This window comes from Rhagoletis zephyria, unplaced genomic scaffold (genome assembly GCF_001687245.7).
Source record: "Rhagoletis zephyria isolate East Lansing unplaced genomic scaffold, Rhagoletis_zephyria_1.1 Rzeph_scaffold_00745, whole genome shotgun sequence".
In the NCBI taxonomy this organism is placed as follows: Eukaryota; Metazoa; Arthropoda; class Insecta; order Diptera; family Tephritidae; genus Rhagoletis; species Rhagoletis zephyria.
In genome coordinates this window covers 83105-101079 of record NW_016157829.1, presented here as the reverse complement: position 1 = coordinate 101079, position 17975 = coordinate 83105, and the positions used below count along the sequence as shown (strand labels likewise).

Genomic DNA, 17975 nt, shown 5'->3' with positions numbered 1-17975 from the left:
ATGTCTCCGTGTCTTTCTTCCAACATTCTGCGCGAAATCAAGAAGTGTTCGCAGGTGAAGAATGTATGGTGTACGTTATCTTCGACGTTTCCACAGTAGTGGCAGAACGGTGAGTCCACCCTTCCCATTCTATGAAGATATTCTCGGAAGTAACCATGACCGGTGAGGAATTGCGTCAGGTAGAAATCGACTTCCCCATGTGGTCTGTTCAGCCATGTTTGAAGGTCGGCTATCAGGGAGTGTGTCCATCGACCTTTTGTGCTCGCGTTCCAGTTTTGTTGCCACTGCTGGATCAGTTGCTCGCGCGCCCTTGCCGCGGCAGCTGCTCGACCTATCTCGGCACTGAGATTGTAAATCTCTTTTCGCTCGTAAGCAAGTAGCTCAATTGGCATGACGCCAGAAATAACTAGAACCGCGTCCGCGGACACTGTACGGTATGCAGAAGCAATGCGTAGTGCCCCTCTGCGCTGTACCGAAGACATTTGAACCCGGTATTTTTTGACTTTCAATGCGTCAGCCCATATTTCTGCCCCGTACAGGAGCACCGATTGGACCGCTGTCATCAGAAGCTTCCTGCGGCATGGCTTCGGGCCGCCCACGTTTGCCATCAGCCGGCTTAGAGCCGCCGTGCTCTGCGCAGCTTTTTCACATACTCCATGGATGTGTTCCCAGAATGTGAGTTTGCTGTCAAGCTTCACCCCTAGGTATTTTGTAGACCTAGAAGTCGTCACGGGTTGAGGTCCGACCATTATATTTATAATTGTTGGGATCCGTTTCCTGGTGAGGAGCACGATCTCCGTTTTGGCTGTAGCCAATTGCAGACCGTGATCGCTCATCCATCCACTGACGTTGCGCATGACCTGGTTTAGCTTGAGCTGTGCTAGCTGGACATTTCTTGCTGTTATGACGGCTGCCACGTCGTCCGCGAAGGCGACAAGGAAGGCGCTCTCCGGCATTTCCGTGCGCAACAGACTGTCATACGTGGCGTTCCAGAGGTCCGGGCCAAGTACAGACCCCTGTGCCGCTCCGCCGGTTATACGTCTCTTTCTCTGACCTTGTGTTGTGTCGTGCAAAAACCAACGGTCTCTGAGGTAGTCCCGGATCATATCTAGCAAGTATGTTGGAACCTTGAAGGACCGTTTCAAGGCCTCCAGCATGTCGTCCCATCTTGCCGAGTTGAAGGCGTTCTTGACGTCCAGTGTGACTAGCAACACTATTGACCGCGCCTGGTGGCAGGCTTCTTCGGCCTTATGTACCGCCCTGACTACTTCGCCAATTGCTCCAATAGTTGAGTGTCCCTTCCTGAAGCCATGTTGTCGGGGTGAAAGGCCTCCCTCGCTTTCTATGGCTGACGTCAAGCGTATTTTGAGCAGACTCTCCATCATTTTGCCTGCTGTGTCTAGCATGCAGAGTGGCCGGAAGGATGAANAGACATCAAGCGTATTTTGAGCAGAATCTCCATCATCTTGCCTGCTGTGTCTAGCATGCAGAGTGGCAGGAAAGAGGAAGGAGAGTTTGGGTCCTCTTTGCCCTTGGGTAAAAGCACCAGCCTCTCCTCCTTCCATTGGCTTGGGAAGACCCGGGCCCTAAGGCAGCTGTTGTACATGTTAAGCAGAAGATCAGGGCTCGTTTCCGCTGCTAACCTGATTGCCTCCGCTGGTATGCCATCTGGGCCTGGAGCCTTGCCGGCTTTCATGCTTCGCAGGGCTAGCTTCAGCTCGTCTGTCGNCTCAGCTGTTATGCCATCGGGGCTTAGAGCCTTGTCGGCTTTTATGCTTCGCAGGGCTAACTTCAGCTCGTCTGTCGAAAACAGTCGTGCCTCGGCTTGCTCCTCGACGAACACTGTATCTGCTCTTAGTGGATGTGTGGGAAATAGTGCATCCACTATATTCTTAACCGGGCCTCATCCCTCGCTTGCGATGATGTATGGAACTTTTTCATCACTATTTTGTATCCCTGGCCCCAGGGATCGCGATCCACTTCGTCACATAGCGCTTTCCAGCAGTTCCGTTTACTCTTCTGTATCTCGGCCCCAAGTGCTTTCTTAGCGCTTTTTTAGGCTGCTGCTCTGGCCAGCGCCTCAGGTCTGCCACGAGCGCGCGTTGCAAGTCTCCGCATTCTATTGCAGGCCCTTCGCAACTCTGCAATTCGGTCACTCCACCAGTATACCTGCTTTTTACCTGACCATGCTCTCCTCTGCGGCATTGGGGCTTTGCATGCCATGTGAATGCAGCGCATGGCTTCTTCGACCAGATTAGCACAAGACTCCCTGTTGTGGGTGAAATACCTTGGGAATCTGCTAGGAGTGATGTGTCGAACTTGCGAGCATGTGGCCGGTTATATCGCGCAATTCGTCTTCAAGACCTTCGAGCTTTTCCCTGAAGACAAGGACTGTGTCGTTTGGACACAGGTAGCAGCTCACCAGAGTGATTTGCGCCATTTTCGCCCAGACGTAGCAGCGTCCGACCCCGCTGCTCTCTGCGCGATGGTTGGGGTTAGCAATCCATAACGCGGCCGAGCCTGATTGGTCAACATGCTAGGATTCTTTTGTTCTATAGGGTTCACTGATGATGGCAGCACCTGCTCTTTGTTCAAAAACCAATTGGTCCAGCAGGTCATCAGCTACCCTACTCCTGTTCATATTGCCTTGTATAAAATAATTAATCATATTCTCCCAAGCTTTGTCTTAGCCTCAGTAAGGGCATCCCTGAAGGCCTTGCACGCTCCCGACCCGGGCAGGTGATGGGAATTTTTCTGTCCATCTCCTGCCGAGCACAGGTAGCAGCTTGGGCTTTCTTTACACGCAGAGGCTATGTGGCCCTGCTGACCACATTTCCAGCATGAACTGCTTCTGTCTGGGCCTTTGCATGCCGCCTTTTTGTGGCCATACCCCAGGCAGCGGAAACACCTTTGGACATCCGTGCGCTGTCGGACACGGCAGATAATCCAACCTACTCGCAGCTTCCCCTTGTCAATAAGAGTCCGGCCTGGCAGTTCGTCGATTTCCACCACGGCCATTCTTTGTTCTCGCGAGTTTACAGCGAGGAGAGAGACGCGAAGTTGGCCATTCATCTTGTCTCCTAATTCCCCGCGTATAGCGATCTCCACTTCTGGGGCCGTGGTTAGGCAATCCATGCCCAGAACTTCTAGACGTAAACGTCTAGTGAGAATACGGGCGGCGTCTCCAAGCTGGCCAATGGCAGTGCACACATTTTCCTTAAATGCTGAGTGTTCGCCACAGCGCTCCATTTCGATGAGCACGCCGCCTTCGCGGGTTTTCCGAACAGATCGAATTACGGTCTCCGTCTTCTCGGGTCGGAGCTTACCACGTATCGTTCCCAACACCTCTGTCTTAACTTTACGACACTCACTATTGACAAGATTTGACCATTTATCTTAATCAGCCTCATTGCCAGAGTCGTGTCGAATGCAAGTCGTGGTTTTTCGAGAGTCGAGTAGTGTATTAAAGCGCAAAAACACTTGGCAGCACTGCATAATTTTCCACGATTTTCGTCGTTTACTTATGCCAGCACGACAGTAAATAGATGTCGAGTCGTACAATTTAGCTCAATTTACGACTTACGCAATGAGGCTGAATATTTTTTAATTTTAATAATTTTTTTATAAATATATGGTATATTCTTTAACGAAAACCTTATAAATCCAAGTTTCAATCATCCAAACGTGTGACCTGTAACAGGTCTATTCTGCACGTTACCGAAGATTTTGTAACCGAAAAATGCTATTACCAAAAAATGTTACCAGTTCTTGTCACCGCTATTCTAGGAACGTTGGTAATGCAGTTGAAATATTCAGCAATTCAGCTATGAAGAATTGTACAAATTCTGGCATTGCATATTTCAAGGGGTAATACTTTGGTACCAGCTTATGAGATGGTAACAAAATTTACCGGCTACAAGAGTACACAGAATGCGAAAAGGGTTTAAGAATTGACAGACACTTTAATGACCGATTACAAACTTTTTATTACCAGCGCAGAATAGACCTGTAAATGTACTTTTCGACATTTAGCTATGTATATAGTTCATTTCTATAATGTCGTCTTCCTCGTGCTCGTAGTATAAAATTAGTGCTGCCAACCCCAATAATAATTATCCAGACCGTTTCCGTGAGAAATGATCGTGATACTGAGCTAGATAACCCAAGGAAACACAACTATAAGGGTCGGTTGTTCAAATGTCTGATTAACACAAATCGGAGGTAGAAGCTCCGGTTAAATACAACAACTGCTTTATCGATCCCATGTTATATGCATGACGTCCAAATCGTCGATAATGATGTACTGGTGATAACCAGACATTGAACAACCGGCCCTAAAAACAAATCTACACTGATGTGTTCTTTTGGCACGGGGGGTGTATGCATGTATGTATGTACAAACAAACAAACAAACATAGATAATGGTGCACAAATTTTAATTCGATATGTTTTTTGTATTTGAAACTGATTCCAATGTCGCAGGAACCATTGCTTTAATTACATTAGGAAGTTTTTTAAGTGATAAACTTAGACCATGTGTAACTAAAAATTCTAAACTACCACTGAAGAGGTGGCGCTTAAAAACTTGCAATATTTCTACTTCTGTATTCTTCAAATTTACCAAACCATACATACAGTATTGGCCAATACAATAGCACCCCCATTTCAAAGTGATATTGTTTGCCACTCATGTTTATTTATTTATTTTTAAGAATTTTCAATTAAAACACAGTTCATTCTCTCACAAAACTCACATAAACTCAAGCTTAAAACTTTTTAAAAGACCGCAAAAAAGTGCAACAAATTTTCACCCAAATTTCAAACTTTTTTCTCAGAAGCGGTAGAATTTTTTTGAATACACAGTTTTATAGCCCATTCAATTTTAGTCTAATAATGTGCAAGTTTCAAGTTGCTAAAAGTTACCGTTGATTTTTTAGAATTTTTTCGCCGAGGATGTTGCGGGTTTCTGCCATATAAAAATAAATTGTGTTTAGTCCTTATATGGAAGCAAATGAGACCAAAAAAATCTAAAAAATCAACGGTAATCTCTAGCGACTTGAAACTTGCACATAATGGGACAAAATTGAATGCGCTATAAAACTGTGTACTCAAAAAAAAACTAGAGCTTCTGAGAAAAAAGTTTGAAATTTAAGGGAAAGTTTGTTGCATTTTTTGCGGTCTTTTCAAAAGCTTAAAACATTGGTTTATATGGGTTTTGTTGGAGAATGAACTGTATTTTAATTGAAAATTCTTAAAAACAAATAATTAAACATAAGTGGCAAACAATATCGCTTTGAAAGGGGGGGTGCTATAGATATGTCCAATACTGTATGTACATATTACATACTACTATCCCAGCCAGCAAATTAAGCCGGAAACCGATCCGAAAAAGGACAATAAAGTGGATGAAGTGCGGATTTTTCCCACTTTTGTGTGCGGCCGAAACGTATGTGAAACGGATACGTTTTCAGCTGGTTTTTCTGAAATTTGTCTGATTGAATTTTTCGATCAATACGCTTTCCTTCTGCACTTCACAGATACTTTTCCATGGTTCAAGAGAAATAAAATAAAATTAGGAAGCGCCTGACGGCATTCGGCACCTTCTGGAAGCTAACAAATAGCGGCACACTCCTCTGCACGCTCAGCCAATGCCAACTACGCAAGCCATGCTTTCGAATGTTTAGCTTGAGCAAATAAAATACATCATCTTTTTCGAACGTTTCGAACGTTTTCCGGATACGAAAATTGATGATAACTGTAGGAGTTTTTTCTATTCGTTTTCGGATACGGAAAATTGTACTAAACTGCACTGTCGGCAAAATTTACGTTTCTTTGCTAGCTGGGACTGGCTGGGATGTACATAGTATTAAGATAGTCTCCAACTGCGCTTTACACACCATTTTAACATTTTCGATTCTGTTAACTACATTTGGATGATCTGTTGCATTTCATAGAAAAACATCGAACGCAACGTAGTCTGTTCTACATTGGGCGTAAAGCCGCACTGCTTCAGTCAAAGTCAGAGTAGCACCAGCAGTTTCGCGAACCACCGCTACTCGTGGGGCAGCGGCTACAGCTACAGTTCGTCAAGTTTGCAAAGCAATGCTACACTCGGTTTGGGCTCGGCTAAAGATGACCTCTGGGCGGCAATACAGACCAACTACAACTATATCATGGACACAAACTTGTTGGATAGCTGTAAAGAGGCAGAGCGACATCTAGCGGAACAAATTGATGATGATGTGGATTGTAAGCAATCGCAGTGTTGCTTGAAGGTGAGTAATTTTTCAGTGTGGTAGTTATTTCGAATGCATCGGCTAACTCTTTTGTTGTTGTTATTGTTTTTATGTATGGTTAGTTGTTGGGTGTAACACAACGGCGCGAGATGCTGTGGCATGATCCGAAAGAGTTGCGCAAGTGGTTGCGTGAAATGGAAGAGCGATTGGAGACAGCTCCCACCTTATCGGCCGCTACGGCGTTAACGACGTCGGAATTGCAGCGCTGTTTAGCAGAGCATTCGGTAAGTAAAGCAGTTCGTTACGACGTCCATTGTTTAACAAGAATCGCAGGGTGGTGCACAATAGGTGGGATGTAAATTTATGAAAATTTTTAAAATGAATATGTGTTGCAAACGCCCTGTGGTTTCAATTGAAGATTAGACTTCCGGGCTCTGCTCATAAAATGGGCAACTGAAACTTTGATAAAACAAAATTGTGAGTTGTGACACAGGAAGAAACCTTTTCCACATATGTATGTACATACACTAGACAAAGTAAAAAGAAAATCGGCATTGCGACCGGAAGCTCGACGTTAATTCCAAATCTACGGCTACTACTCTGACGAACTTTTGTTCGGACGATTTCTTCGGAACAAAAAAATGCGAAGCGAACAAACGTATGTATATTTTTGTTGCGACGAAATCGTCAGAACCAAAGTTCCTCAGAATACGCATGCATAGTAACCGTAACTTAATTAATAGCCCAGTTATGCATAGTTGCACTGCTATACCATTTTTACGTAAAAATCAAAACCAAACAGAATTCTACATGTTAAGTGCTATGGGTTGGGTAACCGCTTACACACAAAGCCCATTTAACAGACAGATTCTTATGTAACAACTCCCATGTAAACAATTATTTTTCACATAGGAATAACACATAAAGTGATTTCTCTTTTGAGGTCAATATAATTTTTTAGGATCAACCAAAACAATCAATCAATCGAAAGTTTCCGGTATTACTTTTTGTCTGTTTACATGGTGAAAGTTCCACTTTTAGCTATGATACCAGATATTTTTATGTTTATAACATTAGCTGAAAATGTTTACAAGTAATTTTTAAGCAAAAAAAAAAACAAAACCGTCTTCAATTCTTATATAAAATTTTAAAAGTACAGTTGATTTCTTCCTTATCCAATGAACGGATCTTAACCAAATTTGTATGGGACCACCTCCATATTGAGGATAAAGAAGTGCCAAAATGTGCCAAATAGAAAAATAAAAGTGACAAAAAGGATGAAATTTTTTCTAATTCTTCCTATTTAGCATCAAAACTAGAAACCAGAGACCATAACGATTATAAGAAAAAAAATTAAATATTGATCTANACAAAAAGGATGAAATTTTTTCTAATTCTTCCTATTTAGCATCAAAACTAGAAACCAGAGACCATAACGATTATAAGAAAAAAAATTAAATATTGATCTATAATTATTACTGAACAATGGAAAAGTTGTTTTCGTCACGCGGAACGATTATTTTAAGATGTAAATTATTTTCGTCTTCTCATAATAATTGTATGGGATTTTTATATTTTTTCGTCTCGGGACGTTTGTGTCAAGACGAGAATGATTTACGTCTTCTCATGATAATTATATGAGCGTTTTATTTGTCTTCTCTTAATAATTATATGGAAATTTTCTTGAAATGAATCTTCTCAATTGAGTTCGGAGATTCGGCGCGTTAAATATTTAGCGCCATGATTGTTAATGTCATCAAATCTGTATCGTTCATTCGATTTTCACAAATGAGGTGTCAAATTCAAGGCCTTTGCATTAACGTGGTTTTAGTTTTTTGAAAAGGGTTGCCAGATGTTAGCAAATCAAATTCCAATTATCGTGAAATCGGTAGTATATGTACCGTTTCTATTAGGAGAAAACGCGGGACGTAAATCATTGTCATCTTGAAATAAACGTCCCGAGAGATTAAAAAAAAATAAAGGTCCCACATATTTATTATGAGAAGGCGTAAATAATTTTCGTCTTGAAATAAACGTCCCGAGAGACGCAAAAAATAAAAATTTCATATAATTATTATGAATAGACGTAAATAGTTTCCATCGGAAAATAATCGTCCCAGGAGACGAAAAAAGATATTTCTCGTAAATAATTATTATACAAAGACGAAAAAAATTTCTCTTAAAACAAGGCTACGTTTTTGATCTCAAATATTAGGATAATGATTATTTTGGGTCCCTGCTAGAAACACATTCCTAAAACAAAAGTCCAATGCCAAAATAAGATAAACCCGTTGTAAACACTATTGAAATTAGAAAATTTTAGTTGAGAAAAAGAAGTAAAAGCAAAGAATTTCACAAAGATATATTGAAATATTACTATTTTTCAAAAGTGCCATTTTAGCACTTTGTGACAAATTAAAAAAATTAAGTGCTATTAGAAGTAAAATAGGGATAAAAAATGGCACGGTTTGTGCTAACCAGACCTTGAACAACCGGATATTTAAGGACGCTTTCGGGATGTCTGGTTAAGGGTCGATTGCTTTAGCGATCATATGTTATATGCATGAATTGGAAGATGTTGATAATGATGTTTAACCGGAGATAAGTAGTAACCAGACATTGAATTACCGGTAGAAGCACCGGTTAAATATAACGACTGCTTTATCGATCACATGTTATACGCATGATGTCGAACTCGTCGATAATGATGTTTAACTGGGAGGTTCAATGTCTGGTTAACACTACCTCCCTGTTAACAGCATTACGACGTGATATCAGAATAACTGTGGTCGATAACGCAGTATACCCTTAACCAGCATCGCGAAAACGGCTCTACCGTATAGACAAAGGTAGACCCGAAACCGACTGATTTATCGTATAACATGTGATCGATCGACTGCTTTATGTATTTAACCGGAGCTTCTACCTCCGGTTCGTGCTAATCAGACATTGAACAACCGGCCCTTAATATCAAAAAGGGTCAAAAGTCGGCCAAATTTCAATATAGATAAACCATGCAAATCCATAGTTCACAACACCGTTCGTGATTACAACGACAAATTTAGCCGGTTGTAGCGTGGTGCTATGGTAACATCGTCTTTCGATTGATATAACGGTGTCGAACGTCGTACGATGTACGGGTAAGTCCGGAAACAGTACTCTAGGCGTACTATCTATAGCTATCTACATACGACGTCTCGACTAGAAAGTGCGGTAACGTCATAAGTTTAATCCTGTAGTTAGTGTCAACCAGACATTGAGTAACCGGCCCTAAGACAGCCTCTGTTGAAGCCCTAATCTCATTCGGCCACAGGCAAGAATTTTTACTACATGAATTATGTTTCGAAATCACGTGTGCTGCGCTTCCCCAGCATGGGTATTCCGGTTAAAATCCACTCCAGTCACAACTCGATGCCAGTTTGTTAGTTGTTTGTGAGAAAAGTAAAACTCGTGGATAAATCTTGTTTTTGGCTAGCACACATGCATGCTGTTGTCTTCTTTAAAACGAATAAGACTATAATTCAAATGAAGTGAGTTGCGCAAAGATATGGTGATGACACTGCTGGTATCTTCAGTTGTTTTGAATAAGTATGCTACTTTAGCTAGTAATGAATAATTTTATGCTTACCATAAACACATCCAAATACAAGACCATATTGTACCGATGGCCTTAACATACATACATACATACATACATATGTATATAAGTTTTACTAATGTATGTACATATGGCCAAAAGCGGTATGCATGTATGTATATGTGTATCTATCTGCATACATAACGATGCTAACTGACAAACTTTTGGATTTTCTCTTATGCTTCTTGGCTATGATTTGTGGCAAACATCAGGTCGACATGTTGCACGGTCGTATGTATGTTCATTTGTTCAACACTTGGCGCCAATAAGCAACCAAACCGTGAACATTAACTGAATAACTAAAAAAAAACAAAAACTCGGTTGCCATTTCACCTGCGACTGCAGCACGTTTGCAATCGAGTGCCACTGACATACTCGTCTCTGATAATTACCGCCAGACCGTCTTTGAAGCGTCGAAGCTTCAACACATTCTTTACCATACTTTCTACGTTGAAATTCTAATGTGAAACCTCAAAAGAAGCGAAATGAATGTGAGGAAATAGCAGCGTTTGTTTGCTGCCAACCCATAACGTCTAGGCGAGGCAGAAGCACACAATACAAATACATACATCATACTACATTCTATTTGTATTTGGTTAAGTGCTGCGCCAAGCGAAAATATTCTAAGACCAATTATGAAAGGTATTTCGAAAGGAAATCCTCAAATGAAGTTGGAAAATGCCAGGCATTAGGCTGACCCAGTATATCAGCGTTCACATGTGGCCATATGAAAGAAACATTTCCCTCAGGCTATGTTGATAGATCCGGTTAAAGAGAAACTAATTGGAGCAAAGTTTTATTGTTTTCACTTACACTCAAACCATAGCCATGCAGTGTTGCTCTCACTCGCTTGTGAATTCATTTATTGTATTGAAGTAGCAGAGATTAGCTATAAGAGTTACTCCTCGGAATTGGGTCAAAATGCTCAGAGGTGTTGTTGTTGTTGTTGTTGCTGTAGCGGTCTACTTAGCCCTAGCATCTAAACGTCACTGCTGTACAACCGGAGTGACACTATTTGTTAATAAAGCACAGTAACTCGGCGGGATGCTTCGGTATAGCCAGCTTCGCAAATCACCCGCTACAAAAAAAAATACCCATCCGAGTTGAAGATCATGAAAAAGCTTGTGAAGTTATCGGTTGACATTTAGGGGGGTAAAACAATTTGGCTATGAAGAGTGCGTCTAGAAATAGTGCGGAGAGAGACAACAAAGTCCCAAATGAATTGGACACTCTCAGTAAGCTAAGGGGATTCCCATTCGATCAGCCGAGTATTAGATGCTCGAATTTAGGTGCATACATATGTAGTATGTACATATATATGTAGTATATATGTAGATGCGAAACGCTTGTTGTGGTTATCGGCTTTGTTCATAGCCTCGCCCATAGCCAATATTCCATTATGGCAGGCATTAAATATTGCGCAAACGATGGAAAAACGGAATTATCCAATTTAATTCATAATTAAAAATTGCTCAGTTGAAGTCTTTGTTGAAGCCTTTGTTTGAGCCGTTTGAATTTTTCTGTGGCGTTGATGAGGTGGAGTTCATCGAATATTTCATTGTGTCTCAAAGCATTCGATTTTTATAATTAATTTTGAAAGTTTGTGGCTATTTTGCTATTTTTGTGTGTTGAATGCATTTGAGAGATACATACATATACATACATATGTACTTATATAATACATAGTCAGTAAATAAATGCATACATACATACACACACATACTATATATATGTTATGTACGCGAAGGCGGATTGGACATTGTTGAGTTTAAGTTTGTTCAACTTGATTCACCTGGATATATGTAATACTGACATTCGTATGTTTGTATGTATTGTGTGTGTGCTCCTTTTTTTTTGTTATTTTCCTTCAGTCCATTTCTTGTGTGTGTACCTTAATCACTTCGAAGTGCTAGCATTTCTGGTTCAGTTCGATTTACAAGTCAATTGAAAGTAACTTTTAGGGCTCGTTGTCGGTCTGTACAGTCAATTATGCCACACTACCCACCCCTCCCTTCCCTGCCCTCTGCTCCAATATCACATAAATTTCTTGTACAAAAGTTCATTTCAAACTCACTAAATTGTGTCGTGTACCTACGACGGACGGCGAAGGTAGGAAGTCGCCCAAGTTCGCCGAAATGAGCGATTGGACTAACTGCAGCGACCAACAACAACAGCCACAACAACAATCATAACATTTGTTGCAAATGATCATTGTTGCAAGCTGCGAAAGTTGCCAAGTACTTTATGGCCAAAAGCGGACCGAGCCAGTCAGCCTTCGGACAACAGGAGTTCACAGCCCAGCCACCAGCCACCAGACCCCGCTTGTGAGACGTAAAATGGGAAAATGCAACAACAAAATCTCAACAATTGTCTTATGCAAAATGTGATTGTAACTATCTACTAAGTACGATTGTTTATATTGTATTTGTTTTTGTTTTTGTTTTCTTTACGACACTATTGGGAGTGAGTGAATGAAATTCGCCGCAGTGACTGGAAAATATAAACCAAACCAAACCAAACCAAACCAAAAGTACAACACCCGCGCGTTGTTTTGTAAAACAATAGAATTCACTACGCTTCAGCGATCAGTAAGCACCACACACACACACGGATGCATGGCATGGCGGTGGTGTTCGTAATGGTGGTTAGTGACTGGCGGGCTATTAGCCGGTCGGCTGTAAAGGCAGCGGACAAAGCATCGAAAATAAAGAGACATTAAATTATGACCACCATAAAAACGGGTACAACAACCACAGCGGCGAGAAAAAGCGAGCGGGCAAAGGTACTTACTGGCTTGCAGCAGTCTTGCGCCGCGCCGCGCCGCGCCGCAATTTTGCTGCCGGATGACGGCGGCGCGTGCCAGAAAGGCCAAAAATGGATTTGTTGGCTTATTCGACTGTCGGCTGCTAAATTGTTCAGATTTGGCGCGCTTTTAGATTTAGACTGGCTAGTACGGTTGACGGCAAGGCTGAGCTGAATGGCTGAGCTTGTGGCCAGCCCGCATTTGCCAAGCTGATCTTTGGGGATACTCACTTCACACGTACATATGTATGTATATACATTTGTATGTGCGTCCACCTTCACCTGGGCCTTGCTTCTCTGTTTCTTTTTTGTTTTTTTTTGTTTTCGAAAGCACTATCGTAGGCAGTGTACTATGGGGCATAGCTGATAAGGTGCCGTTAAGTGTATGTACAGTATCGGTCATATCAATAGCACCCCCATTTCAACGTAATATTGTTTGCCACTTATATTTAGTTATTTATTTTTAAGAATTTTCAATTAAAACACAGTTCATCCTCTAACAAAACCCATACAAATCCAAGTTTAAAACTTTGTAGAAAAATGCAATAAATTTCCACTCTAATTTAAAATGTTTTCTTAGCGCTGCTCATTCAACTTTAGTGCAAGTTCAAGCGGCTAAAAATTACCATTAATATCAATTAAAATTAATGAAGCTAGGATGTTTCTCTTATATTTTTAGTTTAATTAAATTAATATTTTTTGTTTGGCTGATAAGTAAAGAATCTTATTAAATAAGAATTTCTAAAAAATGGGTTCAGCGCCACCCATCGGCAAAAAATAATAATTCATTTTACAAGAATCTTTTTTTTTTAATTCAAACATTCTTTTTTATGTAATTTTAATGCAGGCGAAAATGGGTTTTTGTGAACAAGTTGAGAGTTTCGTTGTCCTAGAAAAATATTAAACTAATTTTTGCGATTCCCTAAATTTAATTTTATCTCAATAAATAATGCAATGTCAGCTGAGGCTCTCTCTCATATTTTCAGAAGTATCGTTGAAGAGTCTTGTTCTGCAAATTTTTTGATTTCAAAAGTAATTTACTTTCCTAATTTCACCCACAGTGCGTCGACGTTTAGTCTGCTGCACCCGCATGCGCATGGAATCCTTGTTGCCGAAATCGGTCAACATTTTGCTACGATGTCGCACGAAAACATAATTTTTTACGCTTGACTTGGTCACAATGCGGAGTTATGAAATCCATTTTCCTTCATTCATATATATTAGCGTGTGCATAGTACATATGTATGTATGTATGTATATATTTATATTCAGTTTGCTGCCTTCAACTCGCATATTTTTATCTAATCGGTAGCTTGAAGCCATGAGTGGCCGGCCAGTTGTTTTGAGATTTTAATCGCTAAACGTGGTGGTAACAAAATTTATTGAAAAACCAAAACACGCTGGTTAATTCCCCTACTCGAGCTTTTGGTGCGGTTTACGTAAATCTAAACATTTCCCTCAAACACGAAAAACAAGCGTGGGTGGGTGTGTGCCGCAGAATGCATTCCAACTTTTTATGTAAAAGCATTCAACATTTCAAACATCGAATTACTTCCCATTTGCGTCTGTACCCCGTGAACCGAATTCGAATCCCTTCGAAATGTATTGTACAAATACGTATATCCAGATATTCACATACATATGTACATATATGTATACATATATACATACATACAGTGAAAACCGCTTAAGTTCACCTTTGATTTGGGTTAGGTACCCGCTTAGGTGCCCACAATTTTTGGTCACTAAGAACTTTCTGTTACATCTGAAGAAATTTCGCTTCTTAAGTACAAACGTACATACATACACACTTAAGTTTCTCCCCGTTCATTTGTCTAACCCGCATAGCTATCCACTTTTCGAATTCTAGTTTTCTAGTTCAACCATACTTTCCCCTCTAGAAAAATTGTACGGAGATAAAAAGGAAAAAAAAAATATTTCAAGGCGTCAGATAATCTACTTTTTACTTACTTAACTTACTTTTTAAATTGTATACTAAAATACCGCCTAAAAAACGAGGGCGCCTGGGCCACACTTCTTCTTTGGGCCGAAACCAAAAAACTTCGCCAGTTGCCGGCAGGTCCTTCTGCACTTGGTCATTCCATTGTGTTCGTGGGCGCCCTTGCTTTCGTTGTCCACCCATCGGTGCAGAGTTGAAGGATCTTTTCACCGGAGCGTCGTCATCCATGCGTACAACATGTCCAAGCGAGCGGAATCGTTATATGTATTTCTATGCGCATAACTATGTCTATGTTGTTAAAAAGCACGTACAGTTCGTCATTCCATCTTCTTCGGTACACTCGGAACCTTCATCTTTGTTAGACATCGTCCACGTTTCTGCGCCACATAAAAGGACGGGCATGATGAGTGATTTGTAGAGCGTGATTTTTGTTCGTCGAGAGAGGGCTCTGCTTTTCAATTGCTTATCCATCCCAAAGTAGCACCTGCTGGCTAGAGTTATTCTTCGCTTTATATCCAGACCGATATTATTGGTGGTGTTAATGCTGGATCCTGCGCAAATAAGGTCCTTCACTACTTCAAAGTTATGACTGCCAACAGTGGCGCGTGTCCCAATACGCGAAGACTTATTATGTGTTGCCAGGATGTACTTTGTCTTGTCCTCGTTCACCGCCAGACCAACCTCGTTAGCTTCCCTTTCTGAGCTGCGAAATGCTGCGCTGACATCGCTGCGTTTCTGGCCAACGATGTCAATATCCTCTGCATACGCCAGCAGCATCGTGCTTTTGCTGTATATGGGGTGCCACTGTTATTCAGATTGGCAATTCTTATAACGCTTTACAACATCAGATTGAAACAGAAGAAGATAAAGAATAATGAGAGTAGCATTCCATTGCATCTCAAGCGTGACATTTTCGCCTGGCGATATTTTAATTCACTACCAGCGCTAAAGTCAAGTTTCGTTTTAAAAATAAGTCGACAAATGAACACGAGAGCTTGTTACGGTACACTTAAGCGGGTTTCACTGTATATATTCATATGCACATACATACTATATACTATACCATATGAAATGCAAGCCGTGCTACTTGTTGCTGCAACGCTTAATAAGTCGTCCGGGTAATTCAGTTATTGACATGACTACTTTGACAGCCAAGATTGTAACTGCCTACGGCTGGCGCGTGCACTTTGACTTGGATCAGGAAGCCATTGCCGCTGCCGTAGCCGTTGCGCTTGCGCTGCGCGTTGAATGGGCAGTGGGCCCAGTCCGCTCCATGTGCGCTTATCGCACCTTCAGTGACTTCATCGCGCCACCATGCACGCGGTAGGCGGTGGGTAGTTGGCGATTTGCTAGCCGAAATAAAATAAATTGACAGGCATTTCTGGCAATGCGCCTTGTCGCCTTTCAATGCCGCATCGACGGTGCCGTCTCAATTACCAGGTGACGCTGGCGCGAAACATTTGTCGCGAGTCAAGAGGTGCATGCACCTTCACTTCGTCCCGGCGCTCATGACTTTTGGGGCACAGTTCCAGCTGCCACTTGGGCTGAGTGCGCCAAGTGCGGCGGCGGCAGCGGCAGCGGCAGCGGCAGCTTCGAACTTTCTATTATATAATAGAGTTTTTAGCTTGTGGCAGTGTGAAAATTGCGCTACTTTGCAACAGCTGCCACCGCTGCTTTTTTGCTTGCTCTTTCTATTGTAGTTACTATGTGGTTGCATAGTTGTGCGTACGAAGTGTAATGGGTGTGTGTGTGTGTGAATGCTTGTTGGAAAATTTGGCTTTTTGGATTCGGTGTTGGTATTTTGCGGTGGCGCAGACAAATGAACTCAATGGTTTTGTAGCTTTCTTTTGGTTTATGTTGCGCGCTTACTTGGTGGTCAAATGTTAGTTTCGAAGGGCCTGACGATCGCTCGAGCATTTGTCTGTCCATAAGTCAGCTAGTTGGCCGCTCATATATATGCTGAATGAGCGACCGTCCTAGTTGCTTGCGCCGGCCCTTACCGAGTTACTGCGCAGTTTTGGGGCTCATAAAGATGTTGCAATAACTCGCCTAATGACTCGGACGGTTGTTGGCAATCACCCCATTTGGCTACTCTGAATATGATAGCTCGTTTCTCCATTCGTAACATTGCCTACATACATAACTACATACGTAATGCTTATTTACAGTAGTGGCCACATAATTAGGGACACTACTTACTTTTGAGTTTTGACCATTTATTTTTTCTCTATTGATTTTTAATTTGTTTTATAAAAATATAGTTTATACCATATGAAAACCACGTAACTCAAAGTTTCTAACCTTCCACAAGATATAAAAATTCGCCAAATTTCAAAATATTGCCATTATTCTTTTAGATTTTTTTAACAATTTTGAAATTTGGTGATTTTATAAAAATCTTGTGGAAGGTTTGAAACTTTTAGTTACGTGTTTTCCGTTTTGGTATAAACTATATTTTTCTAAAAAAATTGACTAAAAATAATATAGATTGGCGAGCTGCGACTTCATTTTTTGTGGCGTTTTACGCCGACTCCGAACGGCGGTTGTATTTTTAGGAGAAGCCGTTTTACATGGCAGAAATACACTAGGAGGTTTACCATTGCCTGCCGAGAGGGGAGCGCTATTAGACATTTTTTTTCTTTTCATTTGTTTTTGTTGTTAGTCGGAAACTGGGCTCGATCCCAGGCCTTACGGAATGGTGGTACACCACAGCTGGCGCCAAATTAAAAAAAATAAATAAATAAAACAATGGTCTAAACTTATGTGCCCCCACTGTACATGGATGAAAGTATGTATGTTTTATGCCTAAAATTTTTCAAGTTTTATTTTCTTTATAATTACAGACATTTTCATTTCGTGATTTTGTTTGTAGAGCCCCAAAAAGAAAACATAAAGTGAAATCCGATTTTTCATAATAAAGTAAAAAATCGAAAGTCTAGGTACTCAACCGCCTGTCTGTCTGCGGCTCATCAGCCTTTTCTGCATTAACACTTTGCTGGAATTTATGTATGTATGTATGTTGGTAAAGGGTGCGCAGCTGGTCGGCAAATATTCGATGGGATTGCGACAAAGCGATGCGATTGTTTTTGGTGCTGAAGAAATAGATATTTACAGCTTTTAAAATATTGTTGCGCATTAACTTTGGAGCACCATAACAATTAGGGACAGGCAGGCTGTATGAATAAGATGCTGCGTCGATGCGCATGCGCAGATGGTCAAAACTGTGTACGTGTACATATTTATGTATGTATGTATGTAATACGTGTTGTATGATCGCGATTTATGTGGGTGCGATTAGTGCCCAGTCACATGAGCTCCACGCTGGAGTGAATGAAGAATA

At 41.2% G+C, this 17975-nt stretch overlaps 1 protein-coding gene across 1 annotated transcript in view; it reads left to right on the top strand.

Moving 5' to 3' along the window:
- The window catches only part of LOC108361366 (uncharacterized), a gene marked incomplete at its 3' end in the record, with an annotated part of 166799 nt that overhangs the window by 71618 nt on the left and 77206 nt on the right, over positions 1–17975 (top strand). Inside the window, exons 3-4 of the mRNA XM_017613972.1 lie at positions 5955–6275; positions 6359–6520. Of these exons, the coding sequence (XP_017469461.1) occupies positions 5955–6275; positions 6359–6520 (483 nt within the window). The remainder of the gene's footprint in view (positions 1–5954; positions 6276–6358; positions 6521–17975) is intronic.